The sequence below is a fragment of the Myxine glutinosa genome, chromosome 4, assembly GCF_964187855.1.
Source record: "Myxine glutinosa chromosome 4, kmMyxGlut1.1, whole genome shotgun sequence".
Lineage (NCBI taxonomy): Eukaryota > Metazoa > Chordata > Myxini > Myxiniformes > Myxinidae > Myxine > Myxine glutinosa.
The window spans coordinates 94,669,921-94,689,303 of record NC_136264.1 but is presented as its reverse complement, the minus strand read 5'-3'; the positions used below and the strand labels follow the sequence as shown (position 1 = coordinate 94,689,303).

At 50.4% G+C, this 19,383-nt stretch overlaps 1 protein-coding gene across 4 annotated transcripts in view; it reads right to left on the bottom strand.

Moving 5' to 3' along the window:
* Positions 1-6,545: 6,545 nt before the first annotated feature.
* The window catches only part of LOC137425008 (zinc finger protein 800), a 35,108-nt gene continuing 22,270 nt past the window's right edge, over positions 6,546-19,383 (bottom strand). For all 4 annotated transcript variants that reach the window (XM_068112989.2, XM_068112991.2, XM_068112993.2 and 1 more), the window contains 2 exons: positions 19,131-19,271; positions 6,546-9,526 (listed from right to left, as the gene is read on the bottom strand). In XM_068112989.2, the coding sequence (XP_067969090.2) occupies positions 7,062-9,526; positions 19,131-19,271 (2,606 nt within the window). In that variant the 3' untranslated portion in view covers positions 6,546-7,061. The remainder of the gene's footprint in view (positions 9,527-19,130; positions 19,272-19,383) is intronic.

Sequence of the window (19,383 nt, the reverse complement as noted above, 5' to 3'; positions counted from 1 at the left end):
TTCCGTGCTTCTACTCTTTCTCATTTTCATAATAATCACGGTTGGACCGCTTGTCACTGTAGTCCCAGGAATAGCGGTCTCCTTCTCGGCCCCTACCCTGATAATCCTTCCTTCGGGAGCTGCCGTAACTCTGGGAGCCTCCAGAATAATATTGATTGCGGCCACCACCAAAACTACTACTCCGTTGTCTTCCTCTGAAGCCCCCTCGACACCTATGAAATGCCTTCGCTACTGTTATGGTCCGACCCTCCAGCTCCTTGCTATTCAGATCCTTTTCTGCATCTCTGGCATCCTTTGAGTTTTCAAACGTGACAAAGCCAAACCCTCTTGACTTTTGTGTCTCCCTGTCTTCTATCAGCAGCACTTCCAAGAGTGGTCCATATTTGCTGAAGGCAGACTCCAGAACATCTTCCTTTGTTTTGAAGTTCAGTCCACCTACAAAGAGCTTGCCAATATTGCCTCCATCCCTGACTTGCGTGTGCTGACACTTAGGTTCAGGGTACTTCATCTTCCCTTCAGGGCGTTTCCTACTAGGCTTTTCAACAACCATCGGGTTACCAGAAACTTGACCACCGGCCAAATCATTCCCGATAACAAAAGATACTCCCTCTACAGGAAGAGTGGCTTGTAAGCCTACGGTGACCGGTCCTGACACCAAATCAGACTCTAAATGGATGACATGAAGTGGAGCTTTAACACAGCCACCAATCCCCTGTAAACGAACACTAACACCAGTTGCCGTCTTCTCTGACAATGGCAAAATGCCTTCAAGCATCAAAGACTGATGTGCTCCTGTGTCCCTCAAGACCCTAACCGGTTTCTGGTTAGTCGAGTCTCCATCCAAGGACACAAACCCCTCTGAAATAAATGGTTGGTGACCGTTTTGAGGGCGATTTCTCACATTTGCCATTGCATTCGGAGTTGTACTAGTCGAACTCCGCTCCGGATTTTCCTTTCCCAGAGCATAACAGTGGGACAACAAGTGTCCCGGTTTATGGCAAAAAGCGCAAGTAGGCCCGGAGGAGAACCTTTTGGTCTGCCTCGAGCCCCCCGGAAGATAAGTCTGTCTTGGAACTGTTGTCTCTGATTTCTAGAAGTCGTGGTTTCAGAGTGGTCCCCATAGTCATCTCGAGGCCGCCCCCATGAATTTTCGTTCTCCGCCCCTGATGTACCATAGTTCCCCTGGCTAGGTCTAGGCGAGAAGTTAGGTTTGTGGAACCCCATCCTGTGTGTTAAGGCATAGTCATCTGCCATGGTTGCTGCCTCATACAACTTTGGTACTTTCCTTTCCTCCAGATGTACTTTAACGTCCTCGTGGACAAACTGTTGGAATTCCTCCACCAGGATCAATTGTCGCAATAGTTCGAAGTCTTTCCCAACCCCTTTTGAATCACACCACCTATCAAACATGGTTTCTTTCATTCTGGCAAACTCCACATGGGTCTCACTCTCCCTCTTCCTGGCATTCCGGTATTTTTGCCGGTAAGCTTCAGGGACCAATTCATAGGCTTTGAGAATGTTTTTCTTCACTATATCATAATCTGCACATTGGTCAATCGGTAAAGCCGAAAAAATATCTTGAGCTTTACCCACCAGAACACTTTGCACTAACACGGTCCAGGACTCCTCAGGCCATTTTAGGAGTTGAGCCACTTTCTCAAAGTGTGAAAAAAAATTGCCTACCTCCTTTTCATTGAAGGGTGGAACCAGCCTCACATGTCTGCCAACATCCCAGGTGTTCTGACTAGATGTCGAACCAGTCGGCATGGATGGTACCTCTCCCCGTTCTTTCATTAACTCCAGCTCCTTGAGTTTAATTTCCTGCTGACGCGCCATTTCACGGTCCTTTAACTCCCTTTCAGCTTTTCTCTCCTCTGCTTCGAGTTCCCTTGCAGCTTTCCTTTCCTCTGCTTTTTTCTCTTCTCTTCTTTCTTCGAGTTCCCTTGCAGCTCTCCTTTCCTCTGCTTGTTCCTTTTCTCTTCTCTCTTCGAGTTCTCGTTCCTGTGCGGCTCTTCTTTCCTCGAGTTCTCTTTCCTGTACGGCTCTTCTTTCCTCGAGTTCTCTTTCAACTCTCCTTTCCTCTGCTTTTCTTTCCTCGAGTTCTCTTGCAGCTCTCCTTTCCTCTGCTTTTAACCTTTCCTGGCTCTGCAATTGCATCTCCAGTTCCCGGAGCTCCACATTTTCTTGTTCCTCCGGTAACCAATCCAAGGCTACCTCTGTCCATGTTCCTAATCCTACCAGAGATTGTATCACCACTGTCTGCATCTCTGCCTTCTTCATATTACTTCGGACCTCCTAGCTAAAATGTTTGGCCAATTTCAAGAGTTCCGATTTTAATAACGCTTGGAACTGTGCCTCACTAGTGGTCACTGCAAACTTCTCTGCGTCTAACTCCATGGTGACTATCAGTTAACACCTGTTAACCTTCACACAAGAAATTTTAAAAAACACAAAAAAAATCTTTTGTTTGTTTTTGGAACAATTTGGTAATATTGGAAAAACTTCCAAATTTGGGACTTCTGGGAATGTTAGGGAATTCTTTCCCGGACGAAATTTAGGGAAATTTTTTTTATCCCGGACGAAGACCCAATTTCGAGCCCACGAGTCAATTGGACGAGCCCCCAATTTCTGTTACGTGTTCCTCCCCGACCTCCTGGTCTCGGTATACCTCCGAATCCCGAGAGGAGCCACAGCAGAAAAAATATGTTATTCAGTGTCAAAATCAATAATGAAACCACACCAATGGTTATCAACAAACAAATAATATATTAAAAAGCACACAGGAAGAACAATACAACAATGGTAGCAATCAACCACACAATCAATATCTTAAGATGGTACCATCTTCTCAAGTAACCTAACTCAAACTCACTGCGCTCCCAGTGAACGGAACAAACACTCCTCAATGTCTCTATAACTCAGAGGGGATCCCGGCGAAGAGGCGATGAGGCGAGTATGGAGGTGTAGGCAAGGCGTGGACCGTCACGTGGTCCAAACCAACAGCACACTGGCGGCGGACAGGGAAATCCCAAAGACGCGATCCAGACGTGCACATTCACCGTTCAATCAGCGAACCGCAGGGTAATCTTCAAACGCCGCTGTCGCGCACACACATCCCCGGCAGATGGCCGGAGGGCGAGAAAAGTTGACGTGTACCAAAACCTTTTTCGGTAAACGCAGCGCGCGGTGAAAAATGGCGGATGGCTCTTACTCGAGCCGCAGCCTCTAGGCGAGGATTCTCCGGAACCTCTTTGCCTATACCTGTCTACGCAGGCTTCTCAATACTCCAGCGATAACAGATATCGAACGAAATTCCTTTCAAGGACTCAAAGTTCACTCGCAGTGATTCTGATTTACAGTACCATGTTCTGTTACAGGGCATTGTTGCTCCTGAAGCAATTTCTTGACAAGGATTATACTGTGTGGTTTGCCATTACCTTCCCAGTAGCAGTCACAACCACATAATCATTGATGCATTTATTGATGCAGAAGGGCCTTGGTTGGATTATTCTTATGCTTGACCGCAACCCCACCTCCAGGACATTACTGCTCATAGATCGCACAGCTTCGGCGATAATAGAATGCAAACTGTCCCTTTCTGCTCTATCAAGCTAGGAGGTGTAACAGTATTAAGCTGACTAGGTTGCATGGCTACAAGCAAAGAATTATGTGGTGTGTCACCATGACGTGGAACAAGCAAAGAACTATGTGGTCTGTCGCCCTCATGTGGCACAAGCCGGGATTGTGTGGTGTGTTGCCCTGATGTGGCACAAGCAAAGGACTATGTGGTCTGTCACCCTGATGTGGCACAAGCACACGATTATGTGGTGTGTCGCCCTGACATGGCACAAGCAAAGGATTATGTGGTGTGTCGCCCTGACGTGGCACAAGCAAACAATTATGTGGTGTGTCGCCCTGATGTGGCACAAGCAAAGGATTATGTGGTGTGTCGCCCTGACGTGGCACAAGCAAACAATTATGTGGTGTGTCGTCCTGATGTGGCACAAGCAAAGGATTATGTGGTGTGTCACCCTGACGTGGCACAAGCAAACAATTATGTGGTGTGTCGCCCTGATGTGGCACAAGCAAACAATTATGTGGTGTGTCGCCCTGAGGTGGAACAAGCAAACAATTATGTGGTGTGTCAGTGTGTCACCCTGACATTGCACAATAAAACGATTATGTGGTGCGTAGTCCCTGACGTGGCACAGGAAAACGATTATGAGGTTCGTCGTCCCTGACGATAACAAGGGCGAGACCATGGTCAGTGACTGCACTGTCATTTACTTGTGACCTTTTAATCCTCGGTCTTTAAATAGTCTCGAGTGTGCGCTGGTGAAGCTGTCTGGGCAGGAAGTGAAGTGGTGCATATGCGCTCATGGTGTTTGATGCCACGATGCATTTATTGGGTTGGAAGGGCCTTGTTTGGATTGTTGTTACACCCGACTGCAACCCCACCTCTTGGCTGGTAATATGCTCGTAGGTAATATGCTCGGGTGGCAGACGGACATTCCTGCTCACAGATCGTGCAGCTTTGGCTGTTATGGGATGCAATATATCAAGACTGGGCCAAAACACTGCGATGGGTGCACTCCGGTCTGCACTGGGAGAGGACAGAAGAGGTTTCCATTTACAGCAACGCAATGATTGCGCGACTGGAGGAAGTCAGGAAGTCAGGTATGAATGCGGCTTTGTATGTCACAGGCAATGAGCTTGGAAAGCAAAGCAGTATGATAGACTGTTTTAAATACCTGCGATATGTCCAAAATGGCCCTGACGACTTATTAGATCTAGGCTCCTCGCAGATGAGGAGTCAAGGCTGGATATAACTTTCTCTACCTTCTCAGGTGTAAAAGACAGTCAGCAAATCAGTGGGTATGAGAGGCTAAGGTGTGGACTGAGAGAGATTGGTTGGGTATATGAAATTTGGAAGCAAATTGTGGAGTTGACATTCTTGGCTCTCTCAAGTCGAGTCCAAGGTGAGGCCATTTGAGGTGAGTGAGGGGTGGAGGGTGAACATCTAAAAGAGATGGATATAAGGGGACTGTGAGGGTGGAAACTAGTTAGAGAGCTTGGTCTTGTTATTCACAAGATTCACATTTCAATCACAAGGAGTCGTAGTCAACGTGTGGCCCTGAATGGGTTTCTCTCATCTCCTCTTCCTGTTCAGGCTGGAGTTCCCCAAGGCAGTGTTCTGGGCCCTGTGCTTTTTCTGGTCTTCATCAATGATCTCTCTGGCTCTCTTGAAAATCCTCTCTATCTCTTTGCTGATGACTCCACTCTCTGCCGCTCCATTCCTCATCCCTCAGATTGGCAGTCTGCAGCCTCCTCACTCTCTGCAGACCTGGACAAAATCACAGACTGGGCAAATAAGTGGAACATGTCTTTCAATCCTGACAAATCTCACACTCTTACGATGTCTCTCCGAAAAGACCGACTGGACAACCCTCCCATCTACTTTCTGAATAATCCTCTCCAAGAAGTTCTGTCACTCAAGCTTTTGGGTCTCACTATCTGCCATGATCTTTCCTGGGAAAACCACATTTCCAAGCTGGCCTCCAAAGCCAGTCGCCGACTGGGCATCCTCCGTCGTGCGAAGTCCTTCCTTGGCACACCTGAGCTCCTCACCACATACAAGGCTTTCATCCGCAGCTCAATGGAGTACTGCTCTCCCCTCTGGGCTGGTGCTCCTGCCTCACACCTAGCTCGTCTTCACGCTGTTGAAACCAAAGCGTTCAGAATCATTGGAATCTCCCGCGATGACGCTATCTCCGAGGGCCTTTCACTTACTCACCGCAGGCAGGTTGGTGGTCTTTCCGTCTTCTACCGACTCCTCTCCGGCCTTGCTCCCCCAGCTCTCTCTGGGCTCTGTCCCCCAAATATTCCTACAGGTCGCACAAGATCTGCCTGCAACCCTCTTATGGTTAAACTGCCAAAATCAAGACTCTCTGCTCACCTTCACTCCTTCATTCCTCTTTTCTCCCGCCTCTGGAACAAACTCCCTCACTCTCTTCAATCCCACTCCTCCCTCCAGGTCTTTAAAACGGCTGTTCACCACCATCTCTTATCTTCCCCAATCCAAAACCTTGATCTTTTCTACCCCCGCTAATTTCACCCCAAATCCACTTTTTTGAGGTGACTTTTGACTTCTTTCCTGGAAGTCCTTGGTGTCCTTGCGTTTTATACCTATCCTGCCTCCCCCCAGGCCCTCTCCCTCCCACACATCTCCCGATGTCCCTGCTCTCAAATGTTGTGTTTGTGTGCTTCCTCCCCTTCTCTCCCCATCTTGTCGACCGCTCCCCTTTTTATATACTTTGGTTGCTTGTTTGTTTGATTTGTTTGTTTGATAAATGTTAGCTCTTTCACAAGCCTCGACTCTGTATACAAAAAAAAAAAGAAAAAAAAAAGATCTTTTCTGGTTTACCTAAGGTAATCTTGTGAACTAAAGTTGCCCCCAGTCGTGTTCAACTTCCATGTTGAGAAAATATTCTGATTGACTGCAACCACCTCGCCACAGATTTCAATCACATTTATGCCAACTAAAGAAAACAAATTTGCATTTATTTATCGACAATAATACATTTTAACAACAGTATTTGATTTCCACACGACTCTCAATGTAGATACACTAACCATACAAAACAATCCACATTTCATTTAAACACAAACTGACCTCAGTTAATCTAGGAGCTATTTATTCTGAGTTTTTTTTTTTTTAGCCAAATACTGGAATAATATAATACTGTATATCAATATAAATATATAAATAAAGAAAACAATTCATCAAAAGGAGTATTCAGTTTAACGAGAATATACAATAACAGCAATTGCATTGTTTATAAGAGAATGGAACACCTTCACAAAGAATTGCTTTGCTTAACAATTATGGAATTAGGAATGCTTTCATCTTCTGATATTAAGGGTCAGGGATTATGAAGAAACCATTTCAATCACAAGGAGGATGTTGTGACAAGGGTCCTTTCGATGCTTCCCCTTTTCCTTTGCAGATCCATGGGATGGACTTCAGAAGACAGATATCAAAGTTGCATTAATCCACAAACCTAGCAAGCTGCACATCGCTTGCCACTGTGCAAGGTTTTAGAACGCGTCTGGTGTGCTGGAGCAGGGCCAGGCAATGCGGCAATAGGTTGAGATATGACGGAAGATGATGTCGGAGCCGGTCCAGTGTAACCGGCTCGATGCGTCTTTCGATGGTGCTCCAAATAAGTCTTCTTGGCAAAAGCCTTACCACATACACTACACTTGTGAAGATTGGCTGTCGTCCTGACAACCCTTTGAGAAGTACACTCTGTCGTCTCCTTAGATACGATCATGGATTTGACGACCGTGGTTATCTTTTTGGTACTTAGGAGCGCTTCTGTTCCAAGATCTGCCTTTCCTTGGTCCGAAGATGCAGGAGAAGAAACAGCTGTGGAACTGATGGCACTAGATACCTTAGTGATTGACGACAAGCCAAGGCTTCCATGGTCATCGGGTGAACGTTCAGTTCTACGGCGACGGACGTCTCGGTTAAGGAAAGCATCTATTGGCTTCTTAACTACACGGCTTTCAAGTGCACCAGTAATTCGAGTGAGCTCACGCGCACTCTTCTTGTGGACCATTGTGATATGGCGTACCACATCTCGTTTACGGCGCGTCTCGTATGAACACAACGGACATCGGTAGAACTTGACAAAGATGCCGCCATCGGTGTCGCGGTCCGAATGCAGTTCAATATGGCGCATGAGGTTAGAGCGTGATGTGAAGTTTCGTTTGCATAGCTTGCAGAACAGGTGTTTCAAATCAAAACCAAGTGAAAGTTTTGGTTGACATTCGGTATTTATAGAGGTATTTATGGAGGCCTGTCGTCTTGATCTTATGCAAGTATTTCCTGACAAACCTTTCTCCGATTCAAAACTTTCGCAACTGTGATTTCGACTTTTGTCCTCATACATTTCTTTGTCTGAAGAAGAAGTTGAAGAGGATGATGAAGCTGAAGACGATGAAGTTGTAGAAGATGTGGAAGAAACAGGAGGTTTATTTTTTATGTTACAACTTTTCAATTCTTGTGTTGGTGCAGACACTGGCAAGATTCCTTCTGGCTTTAGTTTTCTCCCTGTTGTAAATGCGGCATCATTACCATCATCGTCGTCTGAAGATGAAGAGGAAGATGAAGAAGATGATTCATCCTTGGTAGGCCCAATTCTAAGGCGATGTATCAACTGCAGGTGTCGTTTGAGTGTCAGCAATGAAGAATACTGTCGCTGGCAATGAAGGCACTGGCGGGATGTGAGGTCAAAGATCTGAGAAACATTTCCATCCTCCATATCCTGAAAGCTGTCGCCACCACAACTTTTCTCCTTCACACAGATCTCTTCTTCATTACAATTAACATCAATATCTTTATGCTCCAACGATTCTTCTTCCTCTCCAGGTTCAAAGGTAGGAGAACTGACATGATCATCTTTGAGCATCATTTTGGTGGCCACAAATTTGTTGCCAACCTCTTCTACAGGCATTTCTTCACTGGCCACATTAATGCTTCCTGCTGCCAAGTCAGCTTCAAGTGTTCCTTCAGGAATCAAAGAAACAGATTTTGGTTTCAAGGCCAATTCACAGCCAGGCGAGCGAATCCCAGGACTCCCAGAGACCGACCTGCTTGTTTCGGTGTCCCTCTCTACAACACCTCCTGCATGTGAATCCCTCATTGCAGAAGTCATGTTAGAAATCTTCTCTGGATTTGATTTGTCTGCAATTGATGGCACACTCAAATCGACTGGCTCGCAATCCATCGGCTCAACTAGATCAGAATTTTCATTGTCGCACATACCCATTGAAGGTGCATCAATCACATTGGCTGTTGTAAGGTCATGTCGTACACCACAATGCACCTCAGCAAAATGGCGTTCTTCATTGGCTCTGGTGGCGAATGCTTTACAACAAAGCACGCAAGACCTGCTGCCAGTTGGTTTTGGTGCATTAGAGGCTGCCCAGAATGACTGGATGTCCACAATGCGATTTGATGGAGAGACCTGCATTGGTTGGAGTAGAGACTTTGCAAAAGGTACTGTGGAGGGTATGTTTGCAACCACCTCCACTTCATTTTCACTACGGTGTATCCCGATAAACCTGCTTACGTCCTCAGGAGCCTTTCGATGAATGACTCTGATGTGACGGCGGGCACTTTTCCTGGAGGCAAACACCTTGTTGCAAATACTACACATGCGATTGACTGTGGATGCAGACGGACGGCATTCGATGGGTGGATTTTCTTGTGACGCTTCCATTCGTACTGTTGCTGGCAACGACACTGGATCTGCCTTCTCCGGTAATTTGGTTGACACCGACGAAACGACGTCACTTCCAGTCAAAGGAGGCTCAACATTCTGGAAGACTGCGTTGGGATTGTTGTCAACAGGTTCAAGGCGCACAATTAAATCTGAAGCATCATGTTGAGGGCACACGACTTCCAGAATACTTTGAACAGCCTCGCTTTTCCCATCCGGTTTTTGCAAAGATTCTGTGACTGTTGAAAAACAAGAGTACATTGCTTAAGAATCTAATACTATACACAAGGAACAATGAGGAATTACTATAAATTATTGCAAAAGCATGTGTGATGAAATGTCTTTTGCTTTAAATATTGAAGGTCATTGTCAAAAATAATCAGATCACTTCATTTAATATGATTACAAATGTGAAGCGGTTTTATATCGTTTAAAATGGCAAACATTGATTGGATTCAAGTGCCACTCTTGAGGACTTGAAGTTTCAAGCTTGATTCTAGAAACAAAATTGCTGATCAAAAGAAATCACTCAAAGACAGTTGTAAAGTACTTGCAAAAATAGGGGGGTTAGGGGAGCGGAAGGGAGGGAAGTAGAGAGCAAAGATCTCACAGTATTTACAAAAAAGTGCAGTAGGGGTATTTGATACAATATTTTGACCCCTCCTTTCCTCCAAACACTTAATCTTTCCTTTCAGAATCATTGGAATCTCCCGCAATGACGCTATCTCTGAGGGCCTTTCACTTACTCACCGCAGGCAGGTTGGTGGTCTTTCCGTCTTCTACCGACTCCTCTCCGGCCTTGCTCCCCCAGCTCTCTCTGGGCTCTGTCCCCCAAATATTCCTACAGGTCGCACAAGATCTGCCTGCAACCCTCTTATGGTTAAACTGCCAAAATCAAGACTCTCTGCTCACCTTCACTCCTTCATTCCTCTTTTCTCCCGCCTCTGGAACAAACTCCCTCACTCTCTTCAATCCCACTCCTCCCTCCAGGTCTTTAAAACAGCTGTTCACCACCATCTCTTATCTTCCCCAATCCAAAACCTTGATCTTTTCTACCCCCGCTAATTTCACTCCAAATCCACTTTTTGAGGTGCAGACTTCTTTCCTGGAAGTCCTTGGTGTCCTTGCGTTTTATACCTATCCTGCCCCCCCCCCCCCCCCCCCAGGCCCTCTCCCTCCCACACATCTCCCGATGTCCCTGCTCTCAAATGTTGTGCTTGTGTGCTTCCTCCCCTTCTCTCCCCATCTTGTCGACCGCTCCCCTTTTTATATACTTTGTTTGCTTGTTTGTTTGATTTGTTTGTTTGATAAATATTAGCTCTTTCACGAGCCTCGACTCTGTATACAAAAATATATATATATATATATATCTGTCTGTCTCTCTATCTTCCTATGTATGCCAGTCTCCATCTATCTACATATGTCTGTCTCTATCTATCTACCTATGTCTGTCTGTTTTCTCTATCTATCTATCTCTCTGTCTATCCATCTCCATACCTCTACCCCTATCTCATCCTTTTCTAAAATAAATTTCATCAATATCCATTCCCAAATCCTCCTCTCATGCATACATATGCAGGTGCCTCCAAATGCTTTAAAATAGAGCTTGAATTAAATTGGCCACTCAGTGCAGCTATTTACATTAACTTATTCATTGCAGTGATAAGAACAGACTTGACAGGTTTAGAATCTTTGAGTTGTCTATACTGCGTTTGAGTCCTGAAAAATAAAATAAGCCGAATATAAACTGGCCTGGTGCTTCACAGATAGGGTGTTGCAACAGAGTACAGGGCAGCCACAAAGTGGTGAATTCGTATATTTTCAGATCAGGACTTCAGACTGGTTGGACATGGTTCTGCAATGCTGTGGGCAACCAGCAGCCCTTATATGACGAGGTGCGATAACGCTTTGCAGGGGCTTTTGAAGGGAAAATCTCTCGCCAATGGTATGCATTCACGCAGGAACTCAAAGATGCTGTGACATAAGCTTTAAGTGAAATCACACCGGTGTAGCGGTTACCGCTGGATGCACACAATCGCCTTGCACCGGCCAGAACACGGCCAGACGCGCCTCTCCCGGGCATGCCCGGACTCACTGTTCCCGGGCACGCCCGAACCTCCCGGGCACGCCCGGTCTCGCCTTTCCAGGGCTCGCCCAGAGCGTCCGGGCATGCCCGCTATCACCTTTCCAGGGCTCGCCCAGAGCGTCCGGGCATGCCCGCTATCGCCTTTCCAGGGCTCGCCCAGAGCGTCCGGGCATGCCCGCTATCGCCTTTCCAGGGCTCGCCCAGAGCGTCCGGGCATGCCCGCTATCGCCTTTCCAGTGCTCGTCCAGAGCGCCCGGGCACACCCAGCCTCGACTTGCCAGGCCGCAGCCAAACACGCCCGGGCAGGTCCAGACTCGCCTTTCCAAGGCTCGCCCTTGATACCCGGGCATGCCCGGTATAGCTTTTGCCGGGCAAACTTCCCGACATAAATGTGTATATATATTGCTGCCCGATAAACGGGCTTTTCCGAGTACCCAAGTGTGATACATTTATTAAACCTACTCGGATGAATTTCCATCTTTGGTCGCGTCAATTCTTTCAACTCGCGTTGGAGCCCGGCTCCTTCATTGGTGACCTACCGACATGGATACGGCAGTGACGCTTAAACTGCCTACCTTCTGGGAGGCTCACGCGGCTGTTTGGTTCGCTCAGGCGGACTCTCAGTTCGCCCTGCGAGGCATCACCGCGGACGACACCCGCTTCCACCATGTTGTGGCGGCGCTCGGTTCCGCCACCGCGGCCCGCGCCTTGAGCCTACTCCAGCACCCGCCGGCTGCTGACAAATACGACGCGATGAAGACACTCCTCCTCGACGCTTTCGCCCTCTCACCGGCAGCACGCGCACGGCGCCTGCTTGACCTGCCCGAGCTCGGCGACACGCGCCCGTCCGAGCGCATGGACTATATGCTCTCGTTGCTCGGTGAGCACTCTCCGGATTTTCTGTTCCGCGAGCTGTTCCTTCGCCAGCTGCCTCACCCGGTACGCCTCGCCCTGGCTGGCACGTTGATCACGGAGTCCCGCGCCCTCGCCAGGGAAGCCGATAAGATCTCCTCGGCGGGCCAGCACATCGGCGCGGTTACCTGGAGCCCGCCGCCGTCCGAGGCGATGCCCACGACGCCCGAGCGCCCTGTGCGGTTGGAGGCCGAACTGCCAGTGCAACTGGCGGCCGCCACGCCGCACCGCCCGCTTCCGACACGACGGCCGGGGCCTCCACCTGACCGGGCGTGGTGTTATTACCACACCAGGTTCGGACACAAGGCTCGGACGTGCCGGCCCCCGTGCACTTTCGGCAGGTCGGGAAACGGCCGGGCCGGCGTTCATTCCCAGCCATGAGCGCCGGCCACTCGGGCAACTTGCTGTTTATTCGGGACAAAGCGTCTGGGCGGCGTTTCCTGTGCGACACCGGCGCCCAACTGAACGTCATACCCACCTCCGAGCAGGACAGGCTGGACGCAGTTTGCGGCCCCTCTTTGGTCGCTGCTAATGGCTCGGCCATACGCACTTTCGGCCCACGCGTCGTCACCCTCTGCTTCGGCAGCCAGCGCTTTCAATGGACTTTTGTTACCGCCAGCGTCCCCGTGGCTTTGCTGGGCGCCGACTTCCTCTGCGCGCACGGGCTGCTGGTTGACGTCAAACGACGTCGCCTTGTCCACGCCGAGACCTTCCGCTCCCTGGCGTGCACAATGAGCAGCTCCGCGCCGACCGCACTGGCGTGCGCCCTCCCGGCAACGAACGAGTTCGCTCGCCTGCTCGTGGAATTCCCGGCCCTCACGCGGCCGACGTTTTCGGCCGTCGCGGTGCGGCACGGGATCGAGCACCACATACCCACTACGGGCCCGCCGGTCTATGCCAGGGCCCGCCGCCTCGACCCAGCCAAGCTCGCCGTGGCGAAGGCCGAATTCGACGCGTTGGAGCACCTCGGCATCGTGCGGCGCTCCGATAGCGCGTGGGCCTCGCCACTGCACATCGTGCCAAAGCCGGGGGGTGGATGGCGCCCGTGTGGCGACTACCGCCGTCTCAATGACGCTACCACCCCCGACAGGTACCCGATCCCGCATATTCAGGACTTTTCCGCCCGTTTGGCGGGACGGGTCATCTTTTCGAAAATTGACCTGATACGGGGCTACCACCAGGTACCTGTCCGGGCGGCCGACGTCCCGAAGACGGCCGTCATCACGCCGTTCGGCCTGTTCGAATTTTTGCGGATGCCGTTTGGCCTCAAGAACGCGGCCCAGGCGTTCCAGCGCTTGATGGACGGCGTGCTGCGCGACCTGCCGTTTCTTTTCGTCTATCTGGACGACATCCTCGTCGCCAGCACGTCCCGCGCCGAGCACCTCCTCCACCTCCGAACACTGTTCGGTCGCCTCAGCGAGCACGGCTTAATTGTCAACCCGGTCAAATGCCACTTCGGCGCGACGACCATTGACTTTTTGGGCCACCGCATCACCAAGACCGGGGCCGTGCCGCTGCCGACCAAGGTCGAGGCCATCACCACGTTCCCGCGTCCCCGTTCCATCAAGGCCCTCCAAGAGTTCCTCGGCATGGTGAATTTTTATCACCGATTCGTGCCCCGCGCTGCTCAGCTCATGCGGCCCCTTTACGAGGCCCTCCGGGTCAAGCCGGCCAAGCATGACATTGTTTGGTCCACGGCCATGGACGCGGCCTTCGCCAGCGCCAAACGGGCCCTCGCCGACGCAACGCTGCTGGCTCACCCGGTGCTCAACGCGCCCATCGCCCTCACTACGGACGCCTCCAACTACGCGGTGGGCGCCGTCCATGAACAATGGGTGGACGGGGTTTGGCAGCCACTCGCTTTTTTCAGCCGGCAACTCCGGCCGAACGAGTTAAACTACAGCACGTTCGACCGCGAGCTGCTCGGGCTATTCCTGGCCGTTCGCCATTTCCGACACCTCCTGGAGGGCCGCCCGTTCACGGCTTTCGTCAACCACAAGCCGTTGGTCTACGCAATGGCTAAGGTCATGGAGCCGTGGTCGGCCCGCCAGCAGCGCCACCTCTCCGCCGAGTTCACCACGGACATCCAGCACGTCGCCGGCAAAGACAACGCCGTGGCCGACTACCTTTCGCGGGCCAGCGCGAACGCGGTCCACCTCGGCGTGGACTTCGCGCTCATGGCGGCCGACCAGACCACCGACGCCTCGGTGCAGGCACTCCGCGCGGCGGACACGGGCCTCCGCCTGGCCGACATCCCCTTCGCGGGCACCGTCCTGCTCTGCGACGTCTCCCAGGGCCAGCCTCGCCCCATCGTGCCCGTTTCCTGGCAGCGCCGCATCTTCGCCTCCATCTATGGCCTTTCTCACCCAGGCCGGAAAGCTTCTCAGAAGCTGGTGTCGGCACGTTTCGTCTGGCACGGCCTTCGACGAAACATCCGCGACTGGGCCAACGCCTGCACGGCCTGCCAGCGAGCCAAGGTCCACCGCCACACCCAGGCCCCTGCTGGCACCTTTCGCCGTGCCTGAACGGCGTTTCGACCACGTCCACGTGGACCTGGTGGGTCCCCTGCCCCCCTCGCAGGGGTTCACCCACCTGCTCACCATGGTGGACAGGACCACCAGGTGGCCGGAGGCCGTGCCCCTCACCTCCACCACCACCGCCGACGTGGCGCAGGCGTTCATCGCCACCTGGGTCGCGCGCTTCGGCGCACCAGCGGACATCTCGTCCGACCGCGGCCCACAGTTCACGTCTGAGCTTTGGGGCGCGGTCGTCCGTTCGTTGGGGGTCACGCTGCACCGCACCATGGCCTACCACCCCCAAGCCAATGGGTTGTGCGAGCGGTTTCACCGCTCCATGAAGGCCGCACTCATGGCCGGCCTTCAGGATGACGGTTGGGCCGACCGGCTGCCGTGGGTCCTTTTGGGCCTTCGCACGGCCCCCAAGGAAGACCTCCAGGCATCCGCCGCCGAGCTCGTCTACAGCCAGCCGCTCCGCGTCCCAGGCAAATTCGTGCCCGACGCTACCAGTCCCTGGTCCGCCGCTCGCCAGCGCTCGGACCTCCAGGAGGCCGCCCGACGATTTGCCCCCGTGCCGACGTCCCGCCACAGTGGTCCCCAGTCCTATGTCCCCCCGGCGCTTCGCACAGCGGAGTACGTCTTTGTGCGTCATGACGCGCACCGGGGGCCACTCCGGCCGCCGTACGACGGGCCCTTCCGGGTCCTGCGACGGGGCGACAATTCTTTCATCGTCGACTTCGGCGGCCGGCCGGACCGGATTTCTGTGGACCGCCTCAAACCGGCGCACATGGACGTTCTACCGACCACCACGGTTGGCCCTTCCTCCGCGGCGAGGCCGCCCCCCGTCCACAGTTCCCCCCGCTCGACCACCCACCACCACGTCGGACCTCTCCCCACGACCCTCCAGGGGTCGCTTCGGCCGGGTCATCCGGACCCCCCTTAAATTGACCCTGCCGGTGCAGGTCGATTCTGGAGGGGCGTGTGTAGCGGTTACCGCTGGATGCACACAATCGCCTTGCACCGGCCAGAACACGGCCAGACGCGCCTCTCCCGGGCATGCCCGGACTCACTGTTCCCGGGCACGCCCGAACCTCCCGGGCACGCCCGGTCTCGTCTTTCCAGGGCTCGCCCAGAGCGTCCGGGCATGCCCGCTATCGCCTTTCCAAGGCTCGCCCAGAGCGTCCGGGCATGCCCGCTATCGCCTTTCCAGGGCTCGCCCAGAGCGTCCGGGCATGCCTGCTATCGCCTTTCCAGGGCTCGCCCAGAGCGTCCGGGCATGCCCGCTATCGCCTTTCCAGTGCTCGTCCAGAGCGCCCGGGCACGCCCAGCCTCGACTTGCCAGGCCGCAGCCAAACACGCCCGGGCAGGTCCAGACTCGCCTTTCCAAGGCTCGCCCTTGATACCCGGGCATGCCCGGTATAGCTTTTGCCAGGCAAACTTCCCGACATAAATGTGTATATATATTGCTGCCCGATAAACGGGCTTTTCAGAGTACCCGAGTGTGATACATTTATTAAACCTACTCGGACGAATTTCCATCTTTGGTCGCGTCAATTCTTTCAACTCGCGTTGGAGCCCAGCTCCTTCACCGGCATACTGTACTTCAAATTATGTGCTGAAGAACATGAAAACCTTTTGAAGTATGTTTATATAATGACGGTGATCATGCCTATAAATGAAAACATTGACACAACCGATTCTCTACTTTTGTGGCAACCTTCTACAGTCTATGTCACCCTTTTGGATGGGATGTCAAGTTGGCTGGCATCTCTGTAAATTCCCTCGTGGACATTAGATATAATAAGGTGTGTTTAGAAAAGAGCATGCAATTGTGGACTGGTACCTTAGCTTCCTTCCCCTTCGTAGCACCGAGTACCATCACTGCAACACTCCACTGATCTGGGCTTTATGGCAGAGTGGTCAGACGGAAGCCTCTCCTCAGTGAAAAACACATGAAAGCCCGCATGGAGTTTGCCAAAAAGCACCTAAAGGACTCTCACACTGTGAGAAACAAGATTCTGTGGTCTGATGAAACCAAGATTGAACTGTTTGGCTTCCGTCTGACCACTCTGCCATTAAGCCCAGATCGGTGGAGTGTTGCAGTGATGGTTGTCCTTCTGGAAGTTTCTCCTACCTCCATACAGGATCTCTGGAGCTCAGCCAGTGACCATCGGGTTCTTGGTCACCTTTATTACCAAGGCCCTTCTCCCCGGATTGCTCAGTTTGGCCGGGCGGCCAGCTCTAGGAAGAGTCCTGGTTGTTCCAAACTTCTTCCATTTAAGAATTCTGGAGGCCACTGTGCTCTTCGGAACCTTCAATGCAGCAGAGATTTTTTTGTGGGCTTCCCCAGATCTGTGCCTCGAAACAATCCTGTCTCTGAGCTCTGCAGGCAGTTCCTTCGACCTCATGGCTTGGTTTTTGCTCTGATATGCATTGTCAGCTGTGAAACCTTATATAGACCGGTGTGTGCCTTTCCAAATCATGTCCAATCAATTGAATTTACCACATGTGGACTTCAATCAAGGTGTAGAAACATCTCAAAGATGATGAAAAGAAATGGGAGGCACATTGGCTGAATTTCAAGTGTCATAGCAAAGGGTATGAATACTTACAGTCACGTGAAAAAGTAAGTACACCCCATGTAAAGTTTTGACTTTTTCAACATATTTCAACATACAGCAATTTGATCTTCATTTCAACAATATTGATAGATAAAGATGATATAATATAACAAATATCATGAAACATTTACATTTTGTAGTCCATTGTATAATTTAAATAAACATAAATGCAAATTTCGCATGTGGAAAAAGTAAGTACACCCTTGGCTCTAATAGGTGGTATTGCCCCCTTTGGCAGAAACAACCTCAAGTAGGCGTTTCTTATAACTGTCTACCAATCTCTGACATCGACTGGGAGAAATTTTTACCCACACCTCCATGCAGAATTCTTTCAGCTGTGCGATGTTTGAGGGGTTTCTTGCATGCACAGCTCGTTTCAAATCCCCCCACAACATCTCGATGGGATTTAGATCCGGGCTTTGACTTGGCCATTCCAGAACCCTCCATTTCTTTCTTTTCAGCCATTCCTTGGTGGATTTATTGGTATGTTTGGGGTCATTGTCATGTTGCAAGGTCCACCTTCGGTTGAGCTTCAACTTTCCGACAGATGGCCTCACATTATCCTCAAGCACCCTCTGGTACAATGAAGAATTCATAGTGGATTATATGATGGTGAGCTGCCCAGGCCCTGATGCAGCAAAGCTGCCCCAAACCATAATATTTCCACCACCATGCTTTGCAGTTGGTATCAGGTTCTTGGGGTCAAATGCTGTCTTTGGTTTTTGCCAAACATGTCTTCTGGTACTGTGGCCAAATAGCTCTACCTTTGACTCATCTGTCCAGAGCACATTGTTCCAGAAGTGCTGGTCTTTGCCTAGGTGTTCATTGGCAAACTTTAGTCTTGCCCTGATGTTCTTTCTGGACAGCAAAGGTTTCCTCCTGGCACACCTCCCATGTAGATAAAATTTGTGCAGCCTCTTTCTAATGGTAGACTCGTGCACTTTGACATCAACAGTGGCAAGAGCTACCTGTAGGTCCCGTGATGACATTCTGGGGTTCTTAGAGACTTCTTTCAGCATCTTGCGGTCTGTTCTCGGGCTGAACTTGCTGGGGCGGCCTGGCCTGAACAAGTTGGCAGTTGTTTGGAATCTTCTCCACTTGTAGATGATCTTCCGGACAGTCGAATGATTGATTTCAAATTGTTTGGAGATCTTTTTAGATCCCTTTCCAGACTCGTAGGCATCTATAACCTTCTTTCTGAAGGCCTCAGAGAGCTCTTTTGATCTAGGCATGGTGACGCCGCACACTTCAACAACAAAGAGCAAACAAAAACGAAATGTCTGAGGTTTAAAAAAGACATGTTCCTCCAAGATCCTCTCTCTGACGATGTTCTAATCATTTGCACCTGAGCTGGTGCACCTGATTCTAATTTTAGGTATTTGAAGTAGTGATAAATGTAGGGGTGTACTTACTTTTTCCACATGCAAAATTTGCATTTATGTTTATTTAAATTATACAATGGACTACAAAATGTAAATGTTTCATGATATTTGTTGTATTATATCACCTTTATCTATCAATATTGTTGAAATGAAGATCAAATAGCTGTATGTTGAAATATGTTGAAAAAGTCAAAACTTTACATGGGGTGTACTTACTTTTTCACGTGACTGTGTGTATATATATATATATATATATATATATATATATATGTGTGTGTGTGTAACATTGAAACGTACATGCTTATGTCATCAGTTTGAGCACATACCAGATGGCATTTCCCAAGTAGTGCAGTAAGCCTCCTTATGCTGTACAAGGTTGGGGAGCCCACGGAACAAGCTACGGCAGGTGCGGCACTCAAAGATCGTGTCCACTTCCCGAAGCAGAAGGTGCTTCAAACGACTGGTTCCTGTCGGTAAAACGATAAACTGAAAACAATCAGTTCTGAAAGTCATATTACAAGTATTTATGACATAGGTCAAAGAGTATTTCTACAGCTTACACGTCAAAGACCCATTTCA